Genomic DNA, 26,914 nt, shown 5'->3' on the forward strand with positions numbered 1-26,914 from the left:
AATGTAGCCTAAAGTGCAGTGTGGAATTTATAGTGGCCATGTCTAGTAGGGGGGGGGGTCAACCCAAAAGATGAGAGGTTCCTAATTCACCACCTCCCCTTGGCTTGGAAATGGAAACACACACATCCACCAGCCCCCCCAAGTCACTACAATAATTAGCTCCCCTGATTGAGACCTCTTCATTTAGACTAGAGGGCCTGTTTCAACCTCATTAGGTCCATATAAACTAGTACTATGTAACCCACTACTAGCCTCTGTCCACAGAGTGTTAACATAAAAAACCCAGAGTCACGTTTACCGAGACACTAGATTACAATTATTACATTAAAACTAGGCTCGACCTCTACAGTCCACCACTTCCCCTTGGTGTTTCCTAAACTTCTCTGTCCACAGATGCTTCCCATTAGAGGGCCAGTGAGTGTTCACATCAAAAGCCTGAGTCACATTTACGACACACAGACACACAGAGAGTAAATTGGAGAGGAGGTAAAGAGTTAGGTTGGACATCATCAGTGAAGGTTTAATGTAGAAGCTGCTGTGTCCGTTTCAGGATGGGTTTTGAGTGAATAAGAGTGACGTCTCTGCCAGGTGAGGTCTTTTGACTAAATAAAGGTTAGAAGATGAAAACCACCTGTTCTGGATGTGTGAGCTGACTGTGTTGCTGCAGTACAGTACTACAACACTTATCAGTTTGGCAAGTAACATTTACATATGTACTCTGCTAACCTCTGGGATATTTCAAGAAACAGCCTATGAATGATCTTCAATAACTACTAGTCATTATACATGTAGAGTAATATTCTCTTAAGTCAGATGGATTTGATGCAAATGAAGGCTACAGTGGCTGGGGTTGACATAGATAGCAGGCTAGGGCTGAAGGTGGTGATGTCACTTACAAAGAAGAGGAGGTTGAAGAGGAACAGGAAGTACTTAGTTGCCGTGATGCATCCCTTCCCCATGGTTATGACTCTGCAACTGAGAGAAAGAAACAGTTATGTTAGATGAAGGCTACAGTAACATAATTAGGCTACAATGCAAAGTAGGGCTGCAAAATTCCAGAAACATTCCCAAAGTTCCCAGGTTTTTTCAGAAATCCCAGTTGGAGGAATAAGCAGGGAGGCAAACCACCAACTGGAATTCTTCAACACAGCAAATCACAGTACGGCACAGCGTGAGACAGTTTTGGTGTCCTTTTAAAGCTTTCAACAGCTTTGCATTCCTGCCCCCGGCTACTTGCTGGCACTGAAAAACAACAGAGCAAGAGAGAGGGAGGGAGGGAGAGAGAGAGAGAGAGAGAGAGAGAGAGAGAGAGAGAGAGAGAGAGAGAGAGAGAGAGAGAGAGAGAGAGAGAGAGAGAGAGAGAGAGAGAGAGAGAGAGAGAGAGAGAGAGAGAGAGAGAGAGAGAGAGAGAGAGAGAGAGAGAGAGAGAGAGAGAGAGAGAGAGAGAGAGAGAGAGAGAGAGAGAGAGAGAGAGAGAGAGAGAGAGAGAGAGAGAGATGACGAGGCGAGAGAGAGAGAGAGAGAGAGAGAGAGAGAGAGAGAGAGAGAGAGAGAGAGAGAGAGAGAGAGAGAGAGAAAAAAAACCCCTCCAGAACCCTAATCCTATACACAGCAGGGGTCCTGGTTAAAACAGTACTTTGATCTTCACAGCACCGACATGGTTCATTCTCAACAGATATACAGTGCTGTAGGGCTGGGGGCGGAATGGCCAAAATATCATACCACAATATTTTTTAATATTTTCTTACAATATGGCGGTATGTGACGGTATTTTTTAATAATAAAAGTTCTAAATATGCTTTATAAGTGGTGCATGACCCTAGGGTGGCAACACAAATTATAAGTGGGTCTTTCTCCATTCTGATTGTTTTATACAGTTCAATCCAACTTCAATCAATCATTTTCAGCATTTTCATAAATTTAAGCATTTCCTGCACTCATTTGTTATCATTTCCACACTGTGCCACATAGGGTTGCATGATAAGGGCAAAACATCTAGATCAAAACTGTTGGAATCATGGATATATAATGACTATTCTAAATAGTTGGAATATAGTGGGCAGCACTTTTAATACATTGTTGTTTGACATGACAACGAATTAAAAAGCCAGGGAGGAATTACTGTGACAGGGTAGGAACCAAAGCATTGGTCAGTGTTTCTCAGCTGTCCATAATTAGATGTTACATTTTTGTTTTCTCTTACATCATGTAGCTAGCTAGCTAACATATTAATGCTAGCCTATTCCTCTCTGATTTAGAAGATATCGTTGCACAAACAACATGCTGATCTAGGCCTACATCAGCACTGGTATCAGCCTGTATTAGCTAGCTACGTTTGCTCTAACTCTGAGTACATTTAGCTAGCCAGCTAACTAGCGACTAGCATTAGCGGCTAACACAATTTATTTTAGCCACAACTTGCTAAGAAAATACAAACTATCTGTTTGCAGACAGTAAGATACACAAACAAATATTGTAATAATAGAACACTTGTGGATTTATAATGAGAAGCAAAGTGGAAAGCAGCATCGTTGTCACCAACGTCTTGTTGCATCTGACAACGCAATTCAAATTCTACTGTCATCTCCACTTCTAGATAACAGCAACAACAACCTCTTTTTACAGTGTGTAACTTCTGTGTGCCTGTGGCCCCATTGGTAGCACATACTACCTGTCTGTAAGATTGCTTACACACACTTGGTCACAGTATGTGAGCTTGTGGTCTATATGTGTGAGAGAGAGCGGCCTGCAAGAGGTTTCTAGGCTAAACTGTTTGCAACAGCGTCATTGAAACCATATTAGCCTACAACATTGGTTTATAGGGATATAACAATTCACCGATACTGGTCGCAGATTCAAATGTTTAAGATAGGACTGCAACGGTCTGCGGACCCCAAACCGATCCAAATGTAGCATGCATTGGTCAGAAAATCGATTCAAACTGTTACGAATCGCCGATTCACAAAAATGTTTTGCTCATATTACTTTCTTTCTACCTTCCGAAAATACCTCATATGACAACTGATGCGTCCTCTCCTTCAATGTCGAACTAAGCATGTAGCTGTGTTGACAGTCATTGATCTACAAGTCATTTTGCATGCCAAGCAACCCCATGGAATATCAGTAGCCTAGTCAAACTGGGCACAGTGCCCAGCTTCGTGCGCTGACCAACGCGAGGTATGCGGCCTGTTCCAGATCTTGCACATCTGCACGGCACTTTCAACATAAAAAATGCTAAAATGGCTTTATTAGTTGAGTGACAACCTATGTAATTTTCTAGGTTATTGTTATCTACGCACTGTTGAACATTTTGTTTTTCCGGAATAAAAGTGAGCTACTGGAGACACAACTCTCATCTGGCTATACCTGCTGAACGGGGTTTTATTTCGATTGTTCAGGTTAACCATCAGCAATAGTTTTGGTAGTTTGGCTTTAAACTATCAGTGTATATGGTCATTTTTAGATATACAGGGTAGTTGATAATTTCATAACGAGGACCAAAGCTGGAGGAGAAAATAAGCTCACTAAAAATATCCAAACGGTCAAAACCATTCCATTTTGAGATGGGGGTGAAATCCAAAGTTGTGCTATATGTTCATTGGCTATGTCATAGCTAATTTGTAAACAATAAAATTGATACATTACTACCTTAAACACTTAATCTGCAAAAATGACAAGTTCATTGGTGGATTATGGATATTTCAGAACCAAAGTGGGGGAAGAAAAACCTACATTTCCCCCCCTAATCTGATAGTGGTAGTGGGGTGGTAGATGCCTAGTCTCCCTTATGGCTCAGCTCAGGTGCCTGCATAGTACATACACCATAGGCATAAAGAATGTACACACACACACACACACACACAGACAGACACCATGGACATAAATCATTTACACACACACACACAGACTCAGCTCAGGTAGATCCAGCTCAGAGATGTTAGTGCATCGAATCGTATCGCATCAAACCGAATCGCATCGATGCGTTCTCTAATCAAACCGATCGCACCGAATCGTTTCAAACTAAAACATATCGTTCCTGTATCGTATCGGAGCCCATATATCTAGATACGTATCAAATCGTCTTGAAAGGGAAAGATGCACATCCCTATTGGTTTAGGTTGACTAGTTATCCTAACAAACCAGAGGAACACCCTTCCAGAACAGACTAGAACAAGGACCACCTCAAAGACTAAATTGAGAATCATGATGACTCAACATAAGAGAGGCCAGCCCATGTGGTCATGCATGTTATTTTCATCACGTGTGGTGGTGGGAGCTATTCAGCGCTGTTTCCTACTGACACTGTACAGCAGTGTAGAAGCCAGAATCAGGCAGCCACGAAGCACTGTAACCAGGATCAACACTGTTTCATTACCATGTTTATGAAGTAGGTCTACTCTGAAGGAGCAAAACATTAGCAATATTCAACAAACAGATGATGTCATAGCATATATGACCACACAGTACAAAAACTAGGTTATGAGGTTATTTTGTGTGAAACGGAACAAGCAAGCGACAGATGTCAGAGCAATCTTTTGGTGTAACAACCATAGAATTGTATTAGATCCTATTTATACGGTAAAAACCTCATTCTACATACATTCATAACTAGTTCCCCCTCCAACTAGGTGCAGACGACAACAGATGTGTTTCCTGACATGCACGCACGCACGCACTTACACACACACACACACACACACACACACACACACACACACACACACACACACACACACACACACACACACACACACACACACACACACACACACACATATTCTTAGTCTCTAGTCTACAGTGTCCTATAAAGAGACATGACTGTGTGAAAGTATTTTTCCTGAGAGAGAAACACCTGCATGCTCAACACATTACCAGCCCAGGGTCTACCAGACTATGGAACTGGAAGCAGGCTAGGTTTCACTCTCTGCTCCAGTGAAAAACACAGAAAATATAGGATATAGGCTAACCTAACATCAGTGAAGTGAAGTCAACCAAAAAGTTGCACTGAAAGAAATCATAAACATTACAATTCCTAGAAGTAGGCTCGGCTAATTCTCAGTCTCTGCTCCTACAACACACACCAAAGAAAACATTCACCACACCAGTCCTTTTCCTGACAGCCCTGAATATACCCTCAACCTGGCTACAACCAGCCATTGAATAAACCAAAGAAAACACGTAGCCTACACAGACCTTTTCTTAAGAGCACCGAAAATAAAACCAGCCTTTGTGGTTATTTGAAGAGTCTGAAAATATCATACAAGGAGGACTGAGAAGGCCAACTCCCCATGTATCAAATGACAAGCTATACCACCGCATGCTACTCTCCCAGTCTTTCTTCCAGATTTAGGCAACAGTCATACTACCCATCAATCCAAAACAGACATGGCATGAGGGAGCCAAAAAAGGCCCAAAGTTTGATCTAGTGAGCTAATCAGAATCAGAATCTGAAAACATCTAGGCCTACATCAAGAACATACCAACTAGGGGTGTAATGGTACGTATTCATACCGAACCGTTCGGTACGGGACCTCAGTTCGTTCCGCACTGTGAACCCGAATGAATACAATTTTTTTTTTTTTGAAAAAATAAAACACTAGGCCTACCTTGAAATTGTATGCCATTGTCTCTTGGGTAAATATGAGCTTAAATAACATTGTAAGCTATTCTGTTAAAACAACTAGTGCCTATGCGCACATTGTAATCAAAATTCTAATCTTAACTGCCCAATTTCAAACTATCCTTTTAGGGTTGGGCGGTATCCAGATTTTCATACCGTCATATGGTTTCTGTACCATACCGGGGTATACGGTATTACTGAATGTGCACACAAGGGGCGCTATTTCAAAACAATTTAGGTAACAGGAATCTTGATCCAGGAGGAGATTGCATGTCTCTGCTGTAACCAAGAAGCTTGATCTTGACATCTAGCCACTTAGCTAGCAAGTTAGCAAACCAAATGTATAGCTGGAGCCCTGAGCGGGATATCATTTATTTGACACATCTTAGATTTCTTATAGTTATACTTAACTTATAGTTATAAGCAATACCGTCGTTATTTCGGAATACCCCGGTATACGGAATAAACGGTATATCGCCCAAGTCTATATCCTTTTGTGAGGCGCAGACTCAAACTAGTTCTGTACGATGGTGAGTGGTGGGGACGATCAACCAGAATTGGAGGATCCTCCATCATCGTTTAAATCTCCAGTTTGGGAACGTTTGGCTTCATAGTGGATTACACCGGCGATGGACAGAGAGTTGTGGATAAAACATTAACAGTATGTTCACCAAGAATAGCCTATGCAGATTGGCGCGTGTAGCTTGTTGTTGTTGTTGTTGGCCAATCACAAGTCATCAAAGCAGCACTACAGTCATAGAGCCTCCGTGTGTGGCAAAGCAAGTTAGGAGATTATCTAATCATTAAAATGGAATCAAAAGTTAAATGAGAAGGATATGCTACAATGACCAAGAGCCAACAGGTAGGCTGCTACTTAATAATCGGAATGGAGGTGTTGTTATTTGTAACTGTAGGACAGGGAGAACGCACATGCAGCCTCAATTAGCCTAGCTAGGTGGCTAACTTAGCTAGCTTAGCTAACTAGCTTCTCTCGGTTTGATGCAGTCAAGACAGTCACTACTTAATCATATTGGATGATAAATAACCTAGCTATGACAAGCTAGAAGTTAGTCAACTAGCGTGAGTCAGCTTGGTATGGTTGGTTGCTGTCTCTGGCTCTCCCTCCCTCCTCCTTGCTCCACGTGTCAATTGTTCACAGTACACACACCACAAGGCCCCTCCTCCGCCTGCTAGAGTGTCTGTCCCTCGCGCCTTTTCAGCTCTGATTAATGAAGTAGCTTACAAATGGACTTTTCTGCTGCTTCCCTCACTCGGATCAGACCAGGTCTGGATCCGACCATGTCTATACGGAACTGGTCTAGTTGTCCTCAGGTCAGTTTGGAACGGGTCTCTATATTGAAACATTTATTTTGTATATCGGGTCCGGGTGGGAAAGCCCCAGTTCCATTTTGGAACGGGTCCAACTTTTTGGACCATTGAAGAACTCTACTTGAGAGGCCCAACATAACAATCCCTGTTGCAAAAGACTGGACTTGCGCCACAAGCAGGGTGCTTTTTAGTTTAGTGTCTTTTGCCAAATAAACAAAAATTAACTACAGTAACTGTTGGCATTTAATTTTCCCGCTGTACCATAACCCCAAACCCGCAATATGTACCGAACCGTGGGTTTGGTGAACCGTTACACCCCTAATACCAACACTATCACACATACCATCAACAACGTACAATCAGTCACTGCCCATTCGTTAAGGAAAAGGCTTACAGATTTGCAAAAGTTGCCACGCTCTTAGATTTGATAAAAAGTAGGATAGTCTGACTACTGAGACAGACAGACAGACAACAAGTTGAAAGCTTAGTAGTAGGAAAATACACTCTTTAGAATGTCCACCACATTTTTCCCTCGTGCTGTTCTCACTCTAGATGTAAAGTCACTCCCTGCAAAGTGCGCACACGAGGGCCTTCTAGTCACGCTCCTGGTGCATGCCATGACAAGTTTCAGTAGTCAAGGCTTTATCAGTGCTCCTGGCTGTTTGTACAATACGGTGTTCCCTTTACGTGTGCATTATTAAACAGTAAGTTGCATTTCATGTCACTGTTTACATTGTATTTCCCTGTATATTTGTACGGTAGCACACTATATTTCCCGGTAATAATCCTGTAATATCGTTTATGTTAGCAGCTAAGTGTGTTAATTAGCTAAGTAAGCAAGCATGGTGTATACGCGTAAAGAATGTGTATATTATCATTCCTTTGGTAACTGATTATATGCAAGTTGGTTTAGTTATTTCCACAGTTGGTTTATAACATGTGTGGCCTGTCCGTGGTAGTCATTAGTGGATGACGGCCTGTGGCCATATCAGTCATTTAGTTATATAAGGAGCAGTGGCGGTTGGTGCCATTTAAGATGAGGGAGGACGATATTTTTCTTCATGAGCATGGTCATATTCCATTCACCCAGTTCAATGTAACAGCGATAGGTTTAGGCTACTACATGATACTCAAAGTTTCCCTATACCCATCATGAGGTTGCTAAAACCTAGCCTATGAATGAAAGTTTACAATGTAGGTGCACACAGGTCGAGAGAAACATTTGAGGTGACAGACAGTGACACATGGACAGACAGTGACACATTCAATACCGCCTTGCACACTCTTGTCTGTATCTAGGGTGTAATCATTAGTCCAACAGTTGCAAACGAGAGTCTCTATTGGACAAATTCAGGTATGTTTATCCCCGTTTCGTTCCGCTTCCTTCCGTTTAAGAAACGTTTTTCAACAGAATCGGCGAAATGAATACACCCTTGATCACGTGTAAACACAGTTCAATTTCATAGCAGCCATGTCGTATTCCTTCTCACATCTATGCGCTTTCCTCCTCTCACCTTTTCCCTTTGCTTGTGGACTTCAATGCACAGCACATCAGCTGTATGTGACCAGGCGAAAAAAAAAATCTAAACCCTATCACAACTGCTACACATAGCCTACATCGTTGTCACCATTTTAGCTGAAGTAACTTCATAGCCAACATAGCTAATAGAACTAACAAGTTAGTAAACCCGCTACAATCATGCAGTAACGTTACAGTGTACAGTCAGTAAGCAGTTTAGCACTTACACCGGCGGGCCCCGGTGGCAATACATTTGTAAAACCAAAAGCTTACCTTGACTTTTAAGAGTTCCAGTGTTGTGTTGGATAGTCATAGCCAGCTAGCTAACATAGCATCCCTCTGTTTGAGCAGGGTGTTTGAGTAGGCTAAACTAGCTAGATTCATTTGTTAGCTAAGTAAGTGATACTGAAAGTATTTTTTTTTTTTTTTTTTTTGACGAAATCTCTCTCTCTCTTGATTATCCTTCATTTTGGAAGACATTAATTTGTCCAAACCTGTTCAACTATTGCCTTTCTCTCTTTGAGTCAACTACTCACCTTATTTTATGCACTGCAGTGCTACCTAGCTGTAGCTTATGCTTTCAGTACTAGATTCATTAACTGATCCTTTGATTGGGTGGACAACATGTCAGTTCATGCTGCAAGAGCTCTGATAGGTTACTGTGTAAGTCTATGGAAGGGGGTGAGAACCATGAGCCTCCTAGTTTTTGTTTTGAAGTCAATGTACCTGGAGGAGGACGGAAGCTAGCTGTCCTCTGGCTACACTATGGTGCTACCCTACGCAGTGCTGTTGAGGCTACTGTAGACCTTCATTGCAAAACAGTGTGTTTTAATCAATTATTTGGTGACATGTGAATATATTTAATATAGTTATATTTAAAAAAGAAAATTAAATTAAAACCATAGAATAACTATTTGTGAGTTAGAAACACGAGAATGCAAATATATACAGATCAGTGCCAGTACCTTATTCAATATGCAGGGGCACTGGAGTGGTTGAGGTGGGTTCATACATAAAAAAGTGACTGGTCGTACGATATACAGTGCATTCGGAAAGTATTCAGACCCCTTGACTTTTTCCACATTTTGTTACGTTTCAGCCTCATTCTAAAATTGATTAAATTATTATTTTTCCTCATCAATTTACACACAATAGCCTATAATGACAGAGAAAACAGTTTTTTATAAATGTTTGCTAATTTAAAAAAATTAAAAACAGAAATACCTTATTTACATAAGTATTCAGACCCTTTTCTATGAGACTCGAAATTGAGCTCAGGTGCACCCTGTTTCCATTGATGAGATGTTTCTACAACTTGTTTGGAGTCCACTTGTGGTAAATTCAATTGATTGGGCATGATTTGGACAGGCACACACCTGTCTATATAAGGTCCCACAGTTGACATTGCATGTCAGAGCAAAAAGCAAGCTTGAGGTCAAAGGAATTGTCCGTAGAGCTCCGACACTGTCAAGGCACAGATCTGGGGTAGGGTACCAAAAAATGTCTGCAGCATTGAAGGTCCCCAAGAACACATTGGCCTCCATCATTCTTAAATGGAAGAAGTTTGGAACCACCAAGACTCTTCCTAGAGCTGGCCGCCCGGCCAAACTGAGCAATCGGGGGAGAAGGGCCTTGGTCAGGGAGGTGACCAAGAACCCGATGGTCACTCTGACAGAGCTCCAGAGTTCCTATGTGGAGATGGGAGAACCTTCCAGAAGGACAACCATCTCTGCAACACTCCACCAGTCAGGCTTCTATGGTAGAGGGGTCAGACGGAAGCACCTCATCAGTAAAAGGCACATGACAGCCCACTTGGAGTTTGCCAAAAGGACTCTCCGACCATGAGAAACAAGCTTCTCTGGTCTGATGAAACCAAGATTGAACCCTTTGGCTTGAATGCCAAGCGTCACGTCTGGAGGAAACCTGGCACCATCCCTACAGTAAAGCATGGTGGTGGCAGCATCATGCTGTGGGGATGTTTTTCAGTGGCAGGGACTGGGAGACTAGTCAGGATCGAGGGAGAGATGAGCGGAGCAAAGTACAGAGATCCTTGATGAAAACCTGCTCCAGAGCGCTCAGGACCTCAGACTGGGGCGAAGGTTCACCTTCCAACAGGACAACGACCCTAAGCACACAGCCAAGACAACGCAGGAGTGGCTTCGGGACAAGTCTCTGAATGTCCTTGAGTGGCCCAGCCAGAGCCTGGACTTGAACCCGATCTAACCTATCTGGAGAGACCTGAAAATAGCTGTGCAGTGACGCTCCTCATCCAACCTGACAGAGCTTGAGAGGATCTACAGAGAAGAATGGGACAAACTCCCCAAATACAGGTGTGCCATGCTTGGACCAATGTCATATTTCTGTTTTTTTATTTGTAATACATTTGCTAAAAATTCTAAAAACCTGTTTTTGCTTTGTCATTATGGGGTATTGTGTGTGGATTGATGAAGAAAAAAAATGATTTAATCTATTTTAGAATAAGGCTGTAACGTAACAAAATGTGGAAAAAGTCTGAATACTTTCCGAATGCACTGTACATGTAAACAGGGCTGAAAAGTGACTGGTAGCTGGAATACATAAATACTTATGGTAATATACTAATGGTAATGTATACATGTAATACAGGAATAATAGTGACCAGTAGCAGGAAAAATAGTTACTAATGTCAACCAATAATCAATGGACAGCAGTGTAATAATCATTTTAGCAGTAGCACAGGTTGTGTCTGAGTGACTCGCTCAATACGGAAGTGGTCAGATGACGCGGATGCTACGCTACTGGACTGTTTTGCTAGCACAGACAGGAATATGTTCAGGGATTCATCCAATGGCATTGAGGAGTATATCACCTCAGTCACCGGCTTCATCAATAAGTGCATCGACGACGACGTCCCCACAGTGACCGTAAGTACATTTCCCAATCAGAAGCCATGGATTACAGGCAACATCCACAGCGAGCCAATCCGGACGCTTATAAGAAATCCAGCTATGCTCTCAGACGAACCATCAAAAAGGCAAAGCGTCAATACAGGACTAAAATTGAATCCTACTAAACCGGCTCTGACGCTCGTCGGATGTGGCAGGGCTTGACAAATATTACGGACTACAAAAGCAAACCCAGCCACGAGCTTCCCAGTGACGCAAGCCTAACAGATGAGCTAAATGCCTTTTATGCTCGCTTCGAGGCAAGCAATACTGAAGCATGCATGAGAGCACCAGCTGTTCCGGACAACTGTGTGATCACGCTCTCCGTAGCCGATGTGAGCAAGACCTTTAAACAGGTCAACATTCACAAAGCCGCAGGGCCAGACGGATTACCAGGACGTGTACCCAAAGCATGCGTGGACCAACTGGCAAGATCTTCACTGACATTTTCAACCTCTCCCTGACTGGGTCTGTAATACCTACATGTTTCAAACAGACAACCATAGTCCCTGTTCCCAAGAAAGCGAAGGTAACCTGCCTAAATGATTACCGCCCTGTAGCACTCACGTCGGTAGCCATGAAGTGCTTCGAAAGGCTGGTCATGGCTCACATCAACACCATCATGCCGGAAACCCTAGACCCACTCCAATTCGCATACCGCTCCAACAGATCCACAGATGACGCAATCTCTATCGCACTCCACACTGCCCTATAGGGAGTAGGTCAGAGACCTGGCAGTGTGGTGCCAGGACAACAACCTCTCCCTCAATTGAGGGTCAGCATGGCGGAGGTGTTGTTGCCTTCTCTCACCACCTGGGGTCGGCCCGTCAGGAAGTCCAGGCTCCAGTTGCAGAGGGAGGTGTTCAGTCCCAGGGTCCCGAGCTTGGTGAGGAGCTTGGAGGGAACTATGGTGTTGAACGCTGAGCTGTAGTTGATGAACAGCATTCTCACATAGGTATTCCTCTTGTCCAGGTGGGAAAGGGCAGTGTGGAGTGCAATTGAGATTGCATCGTCTGTAGATCTGTTGGGGCGGTATGCAAATTAGAGTTGGTCTAGGGTGTGTGGGATGATGCAAGTCATGTGTGCCATGAACAGCCTTTCAAAGCACTTCATGATTACAGATGTTAGTCATTCTGGCAGGTAGCCTTAAGGCGTCCGAAACAGTTCGGAACAGTTTGTGCATATATTATGACGACATTGTGCATTTGTTGTTTGTTTTAGCCCTTGGCAAGGTTTTTTTTCGACTGTTTGTGCACACAACATTTTTTCGATGCAAGCCGAAGTTCTGAAGCCAAAGTCTACACCCCTTCGTCGGTGATTGATCAACAATAGAGATTCTTCAATGAAGTGTTTGTTGTCATTCAACGATAGACGACTCGTTTTCATGGAAATGTTTTCACTTGAGAAATACTGCACCAAACATCCTAGTTAGATGTAAAATTGCGCGATAAAAATTGTCGAAACGTGCATAAAATGCATTGAGTTTGTCTGGTACAGAGTAGGACTGTGGCGGTGATGAAATGTGGTCAGCTGGTTATTGTCATGCAAAAGCCTGCCAGTCTCACGGTGGTAATTGACCGTTAATTAACAAACACGCTTAGCTTCTCCAGGCCTCCATGCATACAAGCTGCATACAAGCCGCTGATGCGCGCCTTTGGAACATCTAAATTTAAAAAAAGTATAATAAATCAATTTCATATACACCATTACAATAAATCCATTATTTATTTTAGTCAGGTCTAAAGAAACATTCTGATATGAAGAAAATGTATTTCAGAAGAACAGAATATGAGTTGGCCTACTGTATGTTATCTGGTTATGCTCCATGCCATAGGCTATAGGCATTCTTTTACATTATATGATTTTATAGTAAGAAGAATATAATTGAACTTAGAGAGGGTATTTTTCCCATTCCAGACCGAATGCGCATATGAAGTGGCTATGTTGACCGTAACAGTGATCATTTGAAACAGGTCCTATATGCTAGATTTAGAGTTATTTGGCAACTTTAGTTGTGAATGATACAAACCTTAGAATGTCTTAGAAATGAAAACATATGTGGGCTGCATGGTGCGACTATAGGCTATTGATGATTTGAGAAAGTCGCAAAAAAAGCTTGCGCTCTGTTCCTTGCCTCAGTCTGCACAGCACATTCTCAATTTTTAATCTTGTCTTTACTAATATGTCAAATTAGTTTCGATTTAGAATGGCCCATTATCAAATGGGCAGGGGGAAAAGACATGTCATCTGTGTGCACTCGAATAGCGAATGGAGGCTGCACGCTGTCCCGCCGGTCCGTTTTTCAATGATGCAGGGTAGGCTACTTCGGTTTTATAGCGGAGCTGTGCTTAATATGAGCTACTGAGAACCACTGTTTGAGGAGAATGCTGTTGCTGCGTGACAGGTGATATTCCGCCCAAACTGTATGCCATGGGCTCTCCAACCCTGTTCCTGCAGCTACCCAGTGCTTAATTTGGGAAACTAAGTGAAATCTGTTCGGGAACAGATAGTAACACTTTCTCGCAACAAAACATATTTCACTAAACTGTTGACAGCCCCGCTGCGCGCTCGAGAAAGGAATAAAGGAGAGAGAGGAGGAGATGGAAGAGCATAGTGGTGAGATATTCTGTAGCTAAAGGTAATGAGTTACCCAATTAATTATGAAAATATTAAAACAATCCCTATTACTAGGCTATTCAAAATCAAATGCAGGCTAACTGTAAGCCGCCCTGCACAATCAATGAACCAACAGCATAGCCTAGGGCTATTTGTTCTCTCCCAGACTCGTGGATACACATTTTGGAGCGTAGCATCAGGTATCCATCCAGTATGCATAATAATACAGTCCACACTCAAAGGCGATTACTCAAATGTGTTTAATTTTGGAGTAGCCTATAGGCTAGACCAATTATGTACCAAAAACATCTTAAATCAGTTTTGTTTTATGTTTTTCTGCCAATGCGTAAAATGCTGTAGGCTATGTATTGTATAATGGCACAAACATAATTTTAATTCAGGTTTTTTTCGGGCTTGGGCTCATAAGCATTTGCATAAACTCTAATATGCGTATGGATGTTTTGAATTAATCATCACCTTAGAAAGTGTGTTGTGTTAGGCTTTGAAACAACATCCACAATGACCATGTTTTACACTCATTTTCAACCTGCTGTTGAACTTCTTTCTTCAAACTGATCATCACAGTGAGGTGAGTTTTAGAAGCAGTATACTGTTTTGATGATAAGTGTTTGATGTGATTTTCAATTGTATTTGCATTGATGTCAGAGTGGTTAGAGGGACAATAGAGCCCTGAGTACCAGGCCATTAGAACCTGATGGTCGTTAGTGAGTTGGGTACAATCAAAGCATGTCCAGAGTGCATAAGAGGAGAACACCATGACTCAACGGTCAAGTGGAATTTTACTGCGGTCATGACTCATGATTGCCGGTGTGGCAATAATACGGTCACCACAACAGCCCTAGTAGACAGACATCGTTGGATAGATCACGGCTAGGTCTACCTTTGTAATCCGTAATAGACTGTAGCCCCTGCCACATGCATCCAGTCCCGAAGCCGGTAGTAATATGATTCCACGTTGATACTATATTGTCCTTTTTCCTGTTTGATGGCTCTGGGGAGGTCGTAGCGGGACTTCTTGTACACGTTCGTGTCCTCAGCCATAGCCTTCTGTGTTGGCTGCAATAGCCCTGTGTGCGGTAGCTCTGTCCTTTAGTTTAGCGCGTCCCTCAGTGTTAATCCAGGGCTTTTGATTGGGGAAGCAGCAAACCTTCACTGTGGGGACAACGTCGGCGATGCATTTCCTGATGAAGGCCAAGACGGAGGTGGTTAGCTCGTCGATGCTATCGGCGGAGTCCCGAAACATATTCCAGTCAGCGCTAGCAAAGTAGTGCTGCAACATAGCTTCCGATTCGGAAGACCAATTCTCTATGGAGCGCGCTATGGGTCCTTCCTGCTTAGCTTCTGTTCGTTAACTGTTCGTTAACATGAAGCAGGAGTATAGAGACATGATCTGATTTGCCAAAGGGAGGACGAGGGAGGGCTTTGTATGCTTGCTTGTGGATTGAGTAACAGTGGTCTATGAATTGATCGCCCCTAGTGGCGAAGGAGACGTGTTGATAGAAGTTGGGCATCACGTGTCTTAGTAATATACAGCAGTCACGATAACAGTGATGCCTTTATTGTCTAATTGATGTGTATTCTTGATATTAATGGCACTTTATTTTCTGCTTCCTCCTATAGGAAAACCACACACTCATTCAGCCTTCCACATCCATATTTATAGATCATTGATGTATAAAAGAACTGGAGACTGCTTCCAATATGGACGCCCGCTGTTTTCAACGTAATCTACTCACGTTCGCATACGCAGTTTCGTGGTCGCTGCCATCTGCACTAGCACTCAGTGCGTACTGGAGAAAGTGTGAGCAGCGACGACATCATTGTGTCATCTAGAAGCACGGCAGACATTGGATGAATATTAAATGTTAATATTGTCAGCTGCAAATAGCTAGATTTCCATCTAATTGGCGACAGATTTTCATAATCCGCATACAAACAATATACACATTTTCCCACCAGAGATGTTTCCATCAAATTGACTTGTTGCGGATAAAAGGCTGTGCGTGATGACGTAGTGCACATAACAATTACTTTTACGGTTAAATTCCCATGTACCGAATACAAAATACAATTTAAATGGGTTTACATCGCATTTTCAACTCTACTGATGTTTTGGTCACAAAAAATGTCCGTTATATAGAGAATCTGCCCACTGGTATTGGCACATGCGCTCTAGCCAACAGCTAGCATATACAGTGCGGGTATAGCCTACATGATGAGATTATTATGGACAAAAGAGCGAGCTTTTTTATTTTTCAAAAATTTTCAAAAGCATCGGTCATCATGTCACCAGAAAAAGTCCCTCAATATTTATTGGAAAGGAGCATCAAGTTTACATTTTCACCACCCTGTGAAGTTCATCATAACTTCATTAATTTGTAGCCTACTAAATTGCATGCACACAAATCGTAGTGGGAGGACCACACAACATGTCATCGCTTGACTCCAAGTTCACTTCGATATAATGGTTTTAAATCAATATTTGCACAAAAAGCTTTTCCACCGCCATTTCTTGCATAATTTATTTTACAGACACAAAAAGATCCCACCTTGTCTACCGGATTTTGTTCAGTCGACATTTGGAAAGTTTACCGACAAATTAGCTGTTTCCATCAGGCCTGTCGTGATGTAGCTCAGTTGGTAGAGCATGGCGTTTGCAACGCCAGGGTTGTGGGTTCGATTCCCACGGGGGGCCAGTATGAAAAGTAAAATAAAATAACTCACTAACTGTAAGTCGCTCTGGATAAGAGCGTCTGCTAAATTACTTAAATGTAAATGTAAATGTATTTACTCGCTACTGATGGAGTAAAAAAATCAGCCTCAAAGATAATTACTGGAAAAATTCAATGGATTTTTTTGGTACAAAGGTGACAACGAAAGTGTCTTTTTAGGAATTTTTAAATTGGACTTTAAAATTGGTCCTTTTGGGCTCGGCTTCATCTAAACTGCAGTACCAAAAGCGCCCTCTGAGCACAGTGGAAAGTGTGCTTTGAGACCTGAACCCTGGCCCCCTGTTATGGACCAGTGGTATAAGCAGTAGCTTTCCTAGTGATCCAGCCATAGCCCTAGACATACTGTGGTCTTTATACTGTTCGTTTTCAGTCGTTCACTGTGTCTTCCCATCAATGTGTTCTGGCCGACACCCCGAGGTGAACACACCCAAACCAAACAGCAACTTTAGCCCTCCACTACATTGTGGGGTCTGGGCTCCAGGACAGGGGTAGGCAGAGCCCCTGTGGCCGGAGAGGGCTGTAGCACCATGGTGGTCTGGAGCATGGTAGCCGCACTGTAGACTTGACACGGCAGCAGTGACTCGTCACTAACTGGAGGCCACGGTGGGGGATCAGGCCACTCACTGCTGTCATTCTGTCCATCACAAGCCTTATCCTCTTCGTTGGGTGATGGCTCCGTCAGCAGGCTCTGACACGGGCCGTGGTGGTGCCAGCGGAACGCTCTCTGCTGGTGGGATGCCTTGGGATGAGCTCTGTAGAGGCTTGCTTAGTGGGAGAGAGGCTAGCCAAGGAGTGGGATGTGAGCTGTGGCAGCACGGGGCGGAGAGTCACTGTGAGCTTTACTACTACTTGTAGCTCACGTAACTGAGTGAGACTGACCTGCATGGCTCGCTGGGACTTCCGCAGCTGGGCTCTCTCTCTCTCTGGATGTAGTCTCTCACTAGCTTGTGCTCTGCAAGTCGGTTCCTGTGTTCCCAATAACCGTTGTAGACCGTGGAAAGACATTGATGTGCTGACTCCTTACTCTGCAACTGTGGCTCATCCTTCTGCTATTGTGGGTCAGATGGGGGCCTGGGACGGACCTGTACTATCTGAAGGTCTCCCACTTATCTGGAGTTGTGTCCCATCTGGCCTGGCTGGAGAGGAAGGGACTTGGTGGAGTGAAGGATGTCGTCTTGGCAGCTCCCTCCATACGAGGCTGAAGGTCATCTGGTTGCCCATGTGTATACTGTGCTCTTTATACTGTCTATATTCAAGTAAACCGTTCACTGTGTCTTCCCATCAATGCGTTCTGACCGACACTCGGAGGCGAACACACCCAAACCAAACCAGCAACCTAAGAATAATACAGTCAAGCTCTCCACCACTTGTCTGTTTGTCTCAGACTCCTGAGACAAACAGACAACAAGTTGAAATCTTAGTAATAGGAAAATACACTCTTTAAAAAGTCCACCACATTCCCCCCTCTCTATGTTCTCTTTCCCATTCAGTTTTAAAGGTTTTGTTAATTTCCTTTGAACTTGAGTGTAGGCTATAGCTTAGCCTAGCCTAGGCTGCTACAATCCACTGATTGTCAAACTGTGGCTGAACAGTTAATCCAGACAGTGTAAGGCAAACACAGATCAGTCAACTATAAGAGCTGGTCTGACTGCTTAGACCTTGGGCCTATTCTCCATGGAAAAGAAAAACATCATTATTTATTTGCTTTTAATAGACTGTTGAATAGACTGTCGAGATCCAGACAAAAGCGGCGCTGTTTTTCTGAACTTTGACCCAAACTGGCTTTGTATAATCAGTAGCCTAATATTTATCACTGATTCTTGCCTCAATGAGGACGAGCAAGTATGTGTGTGTGTGTGAAGATGCTCATCACAGAGGTTTTATTTCCCCCAGACAGACGCCTGTGTAATGTCTGATTAACCACAGATTAGAGAAGTGTGAAAGCCAAGGCCACAGAATAAGAGAAGTAGCTAGATAAATTGGGACACTTTCCCCAAGTCTTCCATTGGCAGGGCAGGATTAGGTTTATATAGCACCAAATAGAAACAGGGCCAGGGCCACCCAAAGTAACCCCCTTCTATCAAGAAGAACTGGTGGTAAAACATGTCCCTCATATACAGTGGGGGAAAAAAGTATTTAGTCAGCCACCAATTGTGCAAGTTCTCCCACTTAAAAAAGGTGAGAGGCCTGTAATTTTCATCATAGGTACACGTCAACTATGACAAATTGAGGAAAAAAAATCCAGAAAATCACATTGTAGGATTTGTAATGAATTTATTTGCAAATTATGGTGGAAAATAATTATTTGGTCACCTACAAACAAGCAAGATTTCTGGCTCTCACAGACCTGTAACTTCTTCTTTAAGAGGCTCCTCTGTCCTCCACTCGTTACCTGTATTAATGGCACCTGTTTGAACTTGTTATCAGTATAAAAGACACCTGTCCACAACCTCAAACAGTCACACTCCAAACTCCACTATGGCCAAGACCAAAGAGCTGTCAAAGGACACCAGACACAAAATTGTAGACCTGCACCAGGCTGGGAAGACTGAATCTGCAATAGGTAAGCAGCTTGGTTTGAAGAAATCAACTGTGGGAGCAATTATTAGGAAATGGAAGACATACAAGACCACTGATAATCTCCCTCGATCTGGGGCTCCACGCAAGATCTCACCCCGTGGGGTCAAAATGATCACAAGAACGGTGAGCAAAAATCCCAGAACCACACGGGGGGACCTAGTGAATGACCTGCAGAGAGCTGGGACCAAAGTAACAAAGCCTACCATCAGTAACACACTACGCCGCCAGGGACTCAAATCCTGCAGTGCCAGACGTGTCCCCCTGCTTAAGCCAGTACATGTCCAGGCCCGTCTGAAGTTTGCTAGAGTGCATTTGGATGATCCAGAAGAGGATTGGGAGAATGTCATATGGTCAGATGAAACCAAAATATAACTTTTTGGTAAAAACTAAACTCGTCGTGTTTGGAGGACAAAGAATGCTGAGTTGCATCCAAAGAACACCATGCCTACTGTGAAGCATGGGGGTGGAAACATTATGCTTTGGGGGCTGTTTTTCTGCAAAGGGACCAGGACGACTGATCCGTGTAAAGGAAAGAATGAATGGGGCCATGTATCGTGAGATTTTGAGTGAAAACCTCCTTCCATCAGCAAGGGCATTGAAGATGAAACGTGGCTGGGTCTTTCAGCATGACAATGATCCCAAACACACCGCCCGGGCAACGAAGGAGTGGCTTCATAAGAAGCATTTCAAGGTCCTGGAGTGGCCTAGCCAGTCTCCAGATTTCAACCCCGTAGAAAATCTTTGGAGGGAGTTGAAAGTCTGTGTTGCCCAGCGACAGCCCCAAAACATCACTGCTCTAGAGGAGATCTGCATGGAGGAATGGGCCAAAATACCAGCAACAGTGTGTGAAAACCTTGTGAAGACTTACAGAAAACGTTTGACCTGTGTCATTGCCAACAAAGGGTATATAACAAAGTATTGAGAAACTTTTGTTATTGACCAAATACTTATTTTCCACCATAATTTGCAAATAAATTCATAAAAAATCCTACAATGTGATTTTCTGGATTTTTTTTCCTAATTTTGTCTGTCATAGTTGACGTGTACCTATGATGAAAATTACAGGCCTCTCTCATCTTTTTAAGTGGGAGAACTTGCACAATTGGTGGCTGACTAAATACTTTCCCCCCCCACTGTATAGGCCTGGCTACGTGTGCTTATCCAACCCCCTTTGTTACCCCCTCTCAACAACCAAATATAGGTCTAGCCCACACATAAATATAGTCAACGGTAGCAGGACAAAACGAAAGGAAAGACTGGGAACCCCCACTTGAGCCTCAAAGCAGCTTCGACACAAAATATGACTGATGTCTTTACTAGGACACTTTATTGTGGCGAACTCAGCAGAGGTTCAGCAGTAGGGGATATTAAATCCTACACCACTGAAGGGTCACTCAGGCTCATACAAAGACAGCAAAAGTAGCACTCTATAAAGACATCTAGGTCTAGCGTAAGTCTATAGAAATGTTGCATTGAAATCATAAACACTACACAATAAAGTTGGGTTTATTGGAGATTTTATTGGACTCTTAATGAAAGCCTCAACCTCTCTTTCTCACTTGTCTAAAGCCTGAGTGAGACTGTGACTTTTATACACGAGAGCCAAACACACAGAGAGAAACACAATTCATAATGTTTCTCTGACAACTTCTTTTATCCACTGAACAAGCCAAGGGATGTTCCCATGGTAATCATACACCCATCGGCATACCGTGAATAAGGCCAAGTTTACATTGGATCATCGGTGCTTCTCATTGGGCTTAACACACACAGACACGCACATATGCTTTGCTCCTCTCAGCCCACCCTGCCTGTCTGCCTACACGATCCCTTCCCTCCACTCACATGACAGAGCAATCGCTGCAGGGCACTACTGTGTCGTAGCTCTAAATATGAGCAGGGTGTAGGGTCAGTTTGAGTCTCACACTGAGACCAGATACAGTACACACACACACACACACACACACACACACACAGACACAGACGACACACACACACACACACACACACACACACACACACAAACACACACCATTAGTTGTTATTACATAGGCCTAATTATTAACTTGTAAGGACAGGATTGATCAGAACCAGATATACTAGTCGAGCACATTAAAACAAGTAGGCCTTGAAGTTGACAAAATGTGTTCTAGGAAAAGGCCTAAGTACAGTAGCAGCAGATATTTAACACTAGAACCGCTAAAGCAGTCTGCTCATTAATTACATTATTTTATTATTCTGCCATTTTTAAAGTCATGCCCCCCTCCGTCCTTGACTTTTTCTAAATAAGTCTATATAACACACTGTTGTTGTTAAAATATTAATATCACAAACTGAACTGGAGTTATAACCAGTTTTAGGAGGGCATGTCATTTTTTTGAAAGGGGGTTTATATGGTAGGAGACCCAGGAGGACCCCACTGCTGAGAGAGAGACATAAGAAAGCCTGACTGCAATTTGCCAAAACACACCTGAACATGCCAAAATCCTTCTGGGAGAATGTCCTGTGGACAGATTAGACCAAATTAGATGTTTTTGGAAAAGCACACCATCTCTATGTTTACAGAAAACAAAATGAAGCCTTCAAAGAAAAGAACACCTTCCCTAAAGTCAAACATGTAGAAGGTTTAGTGATGTTTTGGGGTTGCTTTGCTGCCTCTGGCACTGGGCGCCTTGAACGTGTGCATGGCATCATGAAATCAGGAGAATACCAAGCACAGGAGGTTTGTGGTACCTTGACGGGCACGTGATAATGGCTGGAGCGGAATAAGTGGAACGCTATCAACAACATCAAACACATGGTTTCCATGTGTTTGATGCCATTCCATTTGCTCCGTTCCAGCCACTATTATGAGCCGTCCTCCCCTCACTAGCCTCCACTGATACCAAGGCATTTTGGAGCGCAATGTCGGACCCAGTGTCAGAAAGCTGGCTCTCCATCGAAGGTCAATGACCCCAAACACACTTCGAAAAGCACCCAGGAATGGTTCAAGACAAAACGCTGGACTGTTCTGAAGTGGCCAGCAATGAGTCCAGATCTAAGTCCCATTGAAAACCTGTGGTGAGATCTGAAAACAGCAGTTGGGAGAAGGCACCCTTCAAATCTGGGAGAACTGCAGCAGCTTGCACAAGAGGAGTGGCCCAAACTGCCAGTACAGAGGTGCAGGAAGCTCATCGATGGCTATAGGAAGCGCTTGATTGCAGTTATTTTGATATAGGTTACATACAGGGCGGGCCATTCTATTGTATTGATACATTCTAATTATGATCTTAAACTGGTATGTACCCTATTTCAGTCCACCGATTTGAAACAGTTTTAGTAGTCTACTCTGGCCTACTTGGAGTACATAGTTAGGGCATGTGTAATTTCCAATGGCAAGAAGACCAAGACAAAATGGATGCACATGCTGCGTTAGCGTTGCTACAAAATCTGAATAAAAATGACTCAGATGGCGGGGAAGAAATGAATCATGACATCTCTGATGATTATTCTTCTGATTCTGAGCCTCAGCCTGAATCTACACCTCTGAGCCTCGAGGCCTAAGTGCAAAAAAGACAGAATGGTGCGTACTGAGCAGTTTCCCGTGCCACCACCAAACGAAACTGAGACCGGAGAGAGAAAGGGACAGCACCGTAAGCCGGTGACAATGCTACGGGCCGATTATTAGCACAAAATGTCATCACCGAGAGAAAAGGCCCTACATCTCAAGCAAAAAACAACGTCAGCAACGCAATCACTAGCTTTTGTTGTTTATGTGACATGGACATGCTCCAACTGATTCCATTGCTTCAAGACACACACCATGTAAGCACGAGCTGACAACAATTTACTATTTTTATATGCTGTCACATCGACACTATAAATTATAATGCCATTATTGCTTTTGTGTGGATTTTCACTATTTATCAAGCACACTTAGAGTTTATAATTATGTTTATTAGGCAACTGATGTTTCATAATTTGACCGCACATCTTGCTTATCGTGCGTCTTGGTTGTATATAGGTTGTATATTGGTTGTATATTGGTCGTATATTGTTGTTATAAAAATACGCTGTTACAGTGTTCCAACACATGCTTTCTGTTTCATAGTTGCAACAAAAGCACTCCACAAATAAAATAGATTGAATTGTTATGTGTTTTGTTTTTACATACACTAGGTGTACAAAATATTAGGAACACCTTCCTAATATTGAGTTGCAACCCTTTTTGCCCTCAGAACAGCCTCAAGTCGTTGGGGCATGGACTCTACAAAGTGTTGAAAGCGTTCCACAGGGATGCTGGCCAATGTTGACTCCAATGCTTCCCATAGTTGTATCAAGTTGGCTGGATGTCCTTTGGGTGGTGGACCATTCTTCATACACACAGGAAAGTGTTGAGCATAAAAGAATCCAGCAGCATTGCAGTGCGCCTGGCACCTACTGCCATACCCCATTCAAAGGCACTTAAATCATCCTCCTGTAGCTCAGTTGGTAGAGCATGGCTTTTGCAACGCCAGGGTTGTGGGTTCGATTCCCACGGGGGGCCAGTATGAAAAAATAAAAATAAATGTATGCACTCACTAACTATAAGTCGCTCTGGAAAAGAGAGTCTGCTAAATGACTAAAATGTACAAAAATATTTTGTCTTGCCCATTCACCCTATGAATGGCACACATACACAATCCATGTCTCAATTGCCTAAGGCTTAAAAATCCTCCCCTTCATCTACACTGATTGAAGTGGATTTAACAGGAGACATTAATAAGGGATCATAGCTTTCACTTGGATTCCTCTGGTCAGTCTATGTCATGGAAAGAGCAGGTGTTCCTATTATTTTGTACACTCATTGTATAGCCTACAGTAACATAATATAATGAAAATGCTATTGTGTTATTTGAAATATAATGTTACCCAAGACCTTCATAAACATAAACAAATTATTATTTTTGCGATAGCGTATATGAAATGTATTAATTACACTGTTAGAATGTTGCAGTCAGAATGATTGCTCATTAGCTTGAACAGGGCTCAATGCCCAGCCGTTCTAGTGTTAAAGGAGATTGTATGACTTTATTCCTCAATGGTAAACAGACACTGAGGATTTAAATCAACCAAAGAAATAGGCTTAAGCTATGAGTTCTATCCATGTTTGTTGACTGTCTGGGGCTATTTAATCCAGCAGAGTAGGCTAGTTAGCCTAAAAGTTGCTGAACAGTGTCCTTATGTTGTAGTCTGAATTTTTCAAACAGTGAATTGATTTTTCAGGAGAAGGAGGAAAAAGGAGAAAGCTGTGGCCATATGCTACTACTGGGGCTCAGCAACAGGGCCACACTTACTACACCATGTTCAGACTGAGGCTCTATCTCCATTTGACTTTCCTCGATTCCTCGTATCCTCTCTTCCTTGCCTCCTTATCAAAACACATGGGACAAGAAGGATAGAGGAGAGGAATCTTGGATCTTCATTTTGAGGAGGAGGCTAGGACTGAGGAATCCCAAGCCGTGTCCTCAGAGCATGTGCAGACCAACTAGCTGGAGTGTTTACGGACATTTTGAATCTCTCCAGTCGGCTGTCCCACTTGCTTCAAAGCGAAGGTAACTGAATTAAATGACTATCGCCCCGTAGCACTCACTTATGTCATCATGAAGTGCTTTGAGAGGCTAGATAAGGACCATATCACCTCCACCTTACCCGACAATCTAGACCCACTACAATTTGCATACCGCCCCAACAGATCCACGGATGACGCAATGCCATTGCACTGCACACTGCCCTATCCCACTTGAACAAGAGAAATACCTATGTAAGAATGCTGTTCATCGACAACAGCTCAGCCGTCAAGACCATAGTGCCCACCAAGCTCATCACTAAGCTCACTAAGCACATCACTGATGACCTGAAATGGTCCCTTCACACAGACAGTGTGATGAAGAAGGTGCAACAGTGCCTTGGCCCCTAATACCCTCACAAACTTCTACAGATGCACCATTGAGAGCACCCTGTCGGGATTTATCACCGCCTGGTACGGCAACTGAACCATCCAAAACTGCAGGGCTCTCCAGAGGGTGGTGCGGCCAGCCCAACGCATCATCGGGGGCACACTGCCTGCCCTCCAGGACATCTACAATACCCAGTGTCACAGGAAGGCCAAGAAGATCATCAAGTACCTCAGTCACCCGAGCCACGGCCTGTTCACCCCGCTACCATCTAGAAGGAGGAGACAGTACAGGTTCATCAAAGCTGGGACCGAGATGCTGACCAACAGCTTCTATATCCAGGCCGTCAGACTGTTAAATAGTCACCACTAGCCGGCCTCCGCCAAGTACCCTGCCCTGAACCTTAGTCATTGTTACTAGCCGTCTCCCACCCGGTACTTTACCCTTCATGTTAGAGACTGCTTTGGCCTATGTACAGTTGAAGTCAGAAGTTTACATACACTTAGGTTGGAGTCATTAAAACTCGTTGTTCAACCACTCCACAAATGTCTTGTTAACAAACTATAGTTTTGGCAAGTCGGTTAGGACATCTACTTTGTGCATGAGGAATTTTTCCAACAATTGTGTACAGAAAGATTATTTCACTTATAATTCACTGTATCACAATTCCAGTAGGTCAGAAGTTTACATACACTAAGTTGACTGTGCCTTTAAACAGCTTGGAAAAGTCCACAAAATGATGTCATGGCTTTAGAAGCTTCTGATAGGCTAATTGACATCATTTGAGTCAATTGGAGGTGTACCTGTGGATGTATTTCAAGGCCTACCTTCAAACTCAGTGCCTCTTTGCTTGACATCATGGGAAAATCAAAATAAATCAGCCAAGACCTCAGAAAAAAATGTGTAGACCTCCATAAGCCTGGTTCATCCTTGGGAGCAATTTCCAAACGCCTGAAGGTACCACGTTCATCTGTACAAACAATAGTACGCAAGTATAAACTCCATGGGACCACGCAGCCGTCATACCGCTCAGGAAGGAGACGCGTTCCGTCTCCTAGAGATGAACGTACTTTGGTGCAAAAAAGTGCAAATCAATCCCAAAACAACAGCAAAGGACCATGTGAAGATGCTGGAGGAAACAGGTACAAAAGTATCTATATCCACAGTAAAACAAGTCCTATATCGACATAACCTGAAAGGCCGCTCAGCAAGGAAGAAGCCACTGCTCCAAAACTGCCATAAAAAAGCCAGACTACGGTTTGCAACTGCACATGGGGACAAATATCGTACTTTTTGGAGAAATGTCCTCTGGTCTGATGAAACAAAACTGTTTGGCCATAATGACCATCGTTAAGTTTGGAGGAAAAAGGGGGGGCTTGCAAGCCGAAGAACACCATCCCAACCGTGAAGCACGGGGATGGCAGCATCATGCTGTGGGGGTGCTTTGCTGCAGGAGGGACTGGTGCACTTCACAAAATAGATGGCATCATGAGGAAGGAAAATGATGTGGATATATTGAAGCAACATCTCAAGACATCAGTCAGGAAGTTAAAGCTTGGTCACAAATGGGTCTTCCAAATGGATAATGACCCCAAGCATACTTCCAAAGTTGTGGCAAAATGGCTTAAGGACAACAAAGTCAAGTTATTGGAGTGGCC

At 43.2% G+C, this 26,914-nt stretch overlaps 1 protein-coding gene across 1 annotated transcript in view; it reads right to left on the reverse strand.

The window, feature by feature from the left end:
* cd82b (CD82 molecule b) overlaps positions 1–26,914 on the reverse strand; it is a 49,646-nt gene that overhangs the window by 14,156 nt on the left and 8,576 nt on the right. Inside the window, exon 2 of the mRNA XM_084171043.1 lies at positions 897–975. Within this exon, the coding sequence (XP_084027169.1) occupies positions 897–959 (63 nt within the window). The 5' untranslated portion in view covers positions 960–975. The remainder of the gene's footprint in view (positions 1–896; positions 976–26,914) is intronic.

Source organism: Coregonus lavaretus, assembly GCF_964263955.1.
Source record: "Coregonus lavaretus genome assembly, chromosome: 11".
In the NCBI taxonomy this organism is placed as follows: Eukaryota; Metazoa; Chordata; class Actinopteri; order Salmoniformes; family Salmonidae; genus Coregonus; species Coregonus lavaretus.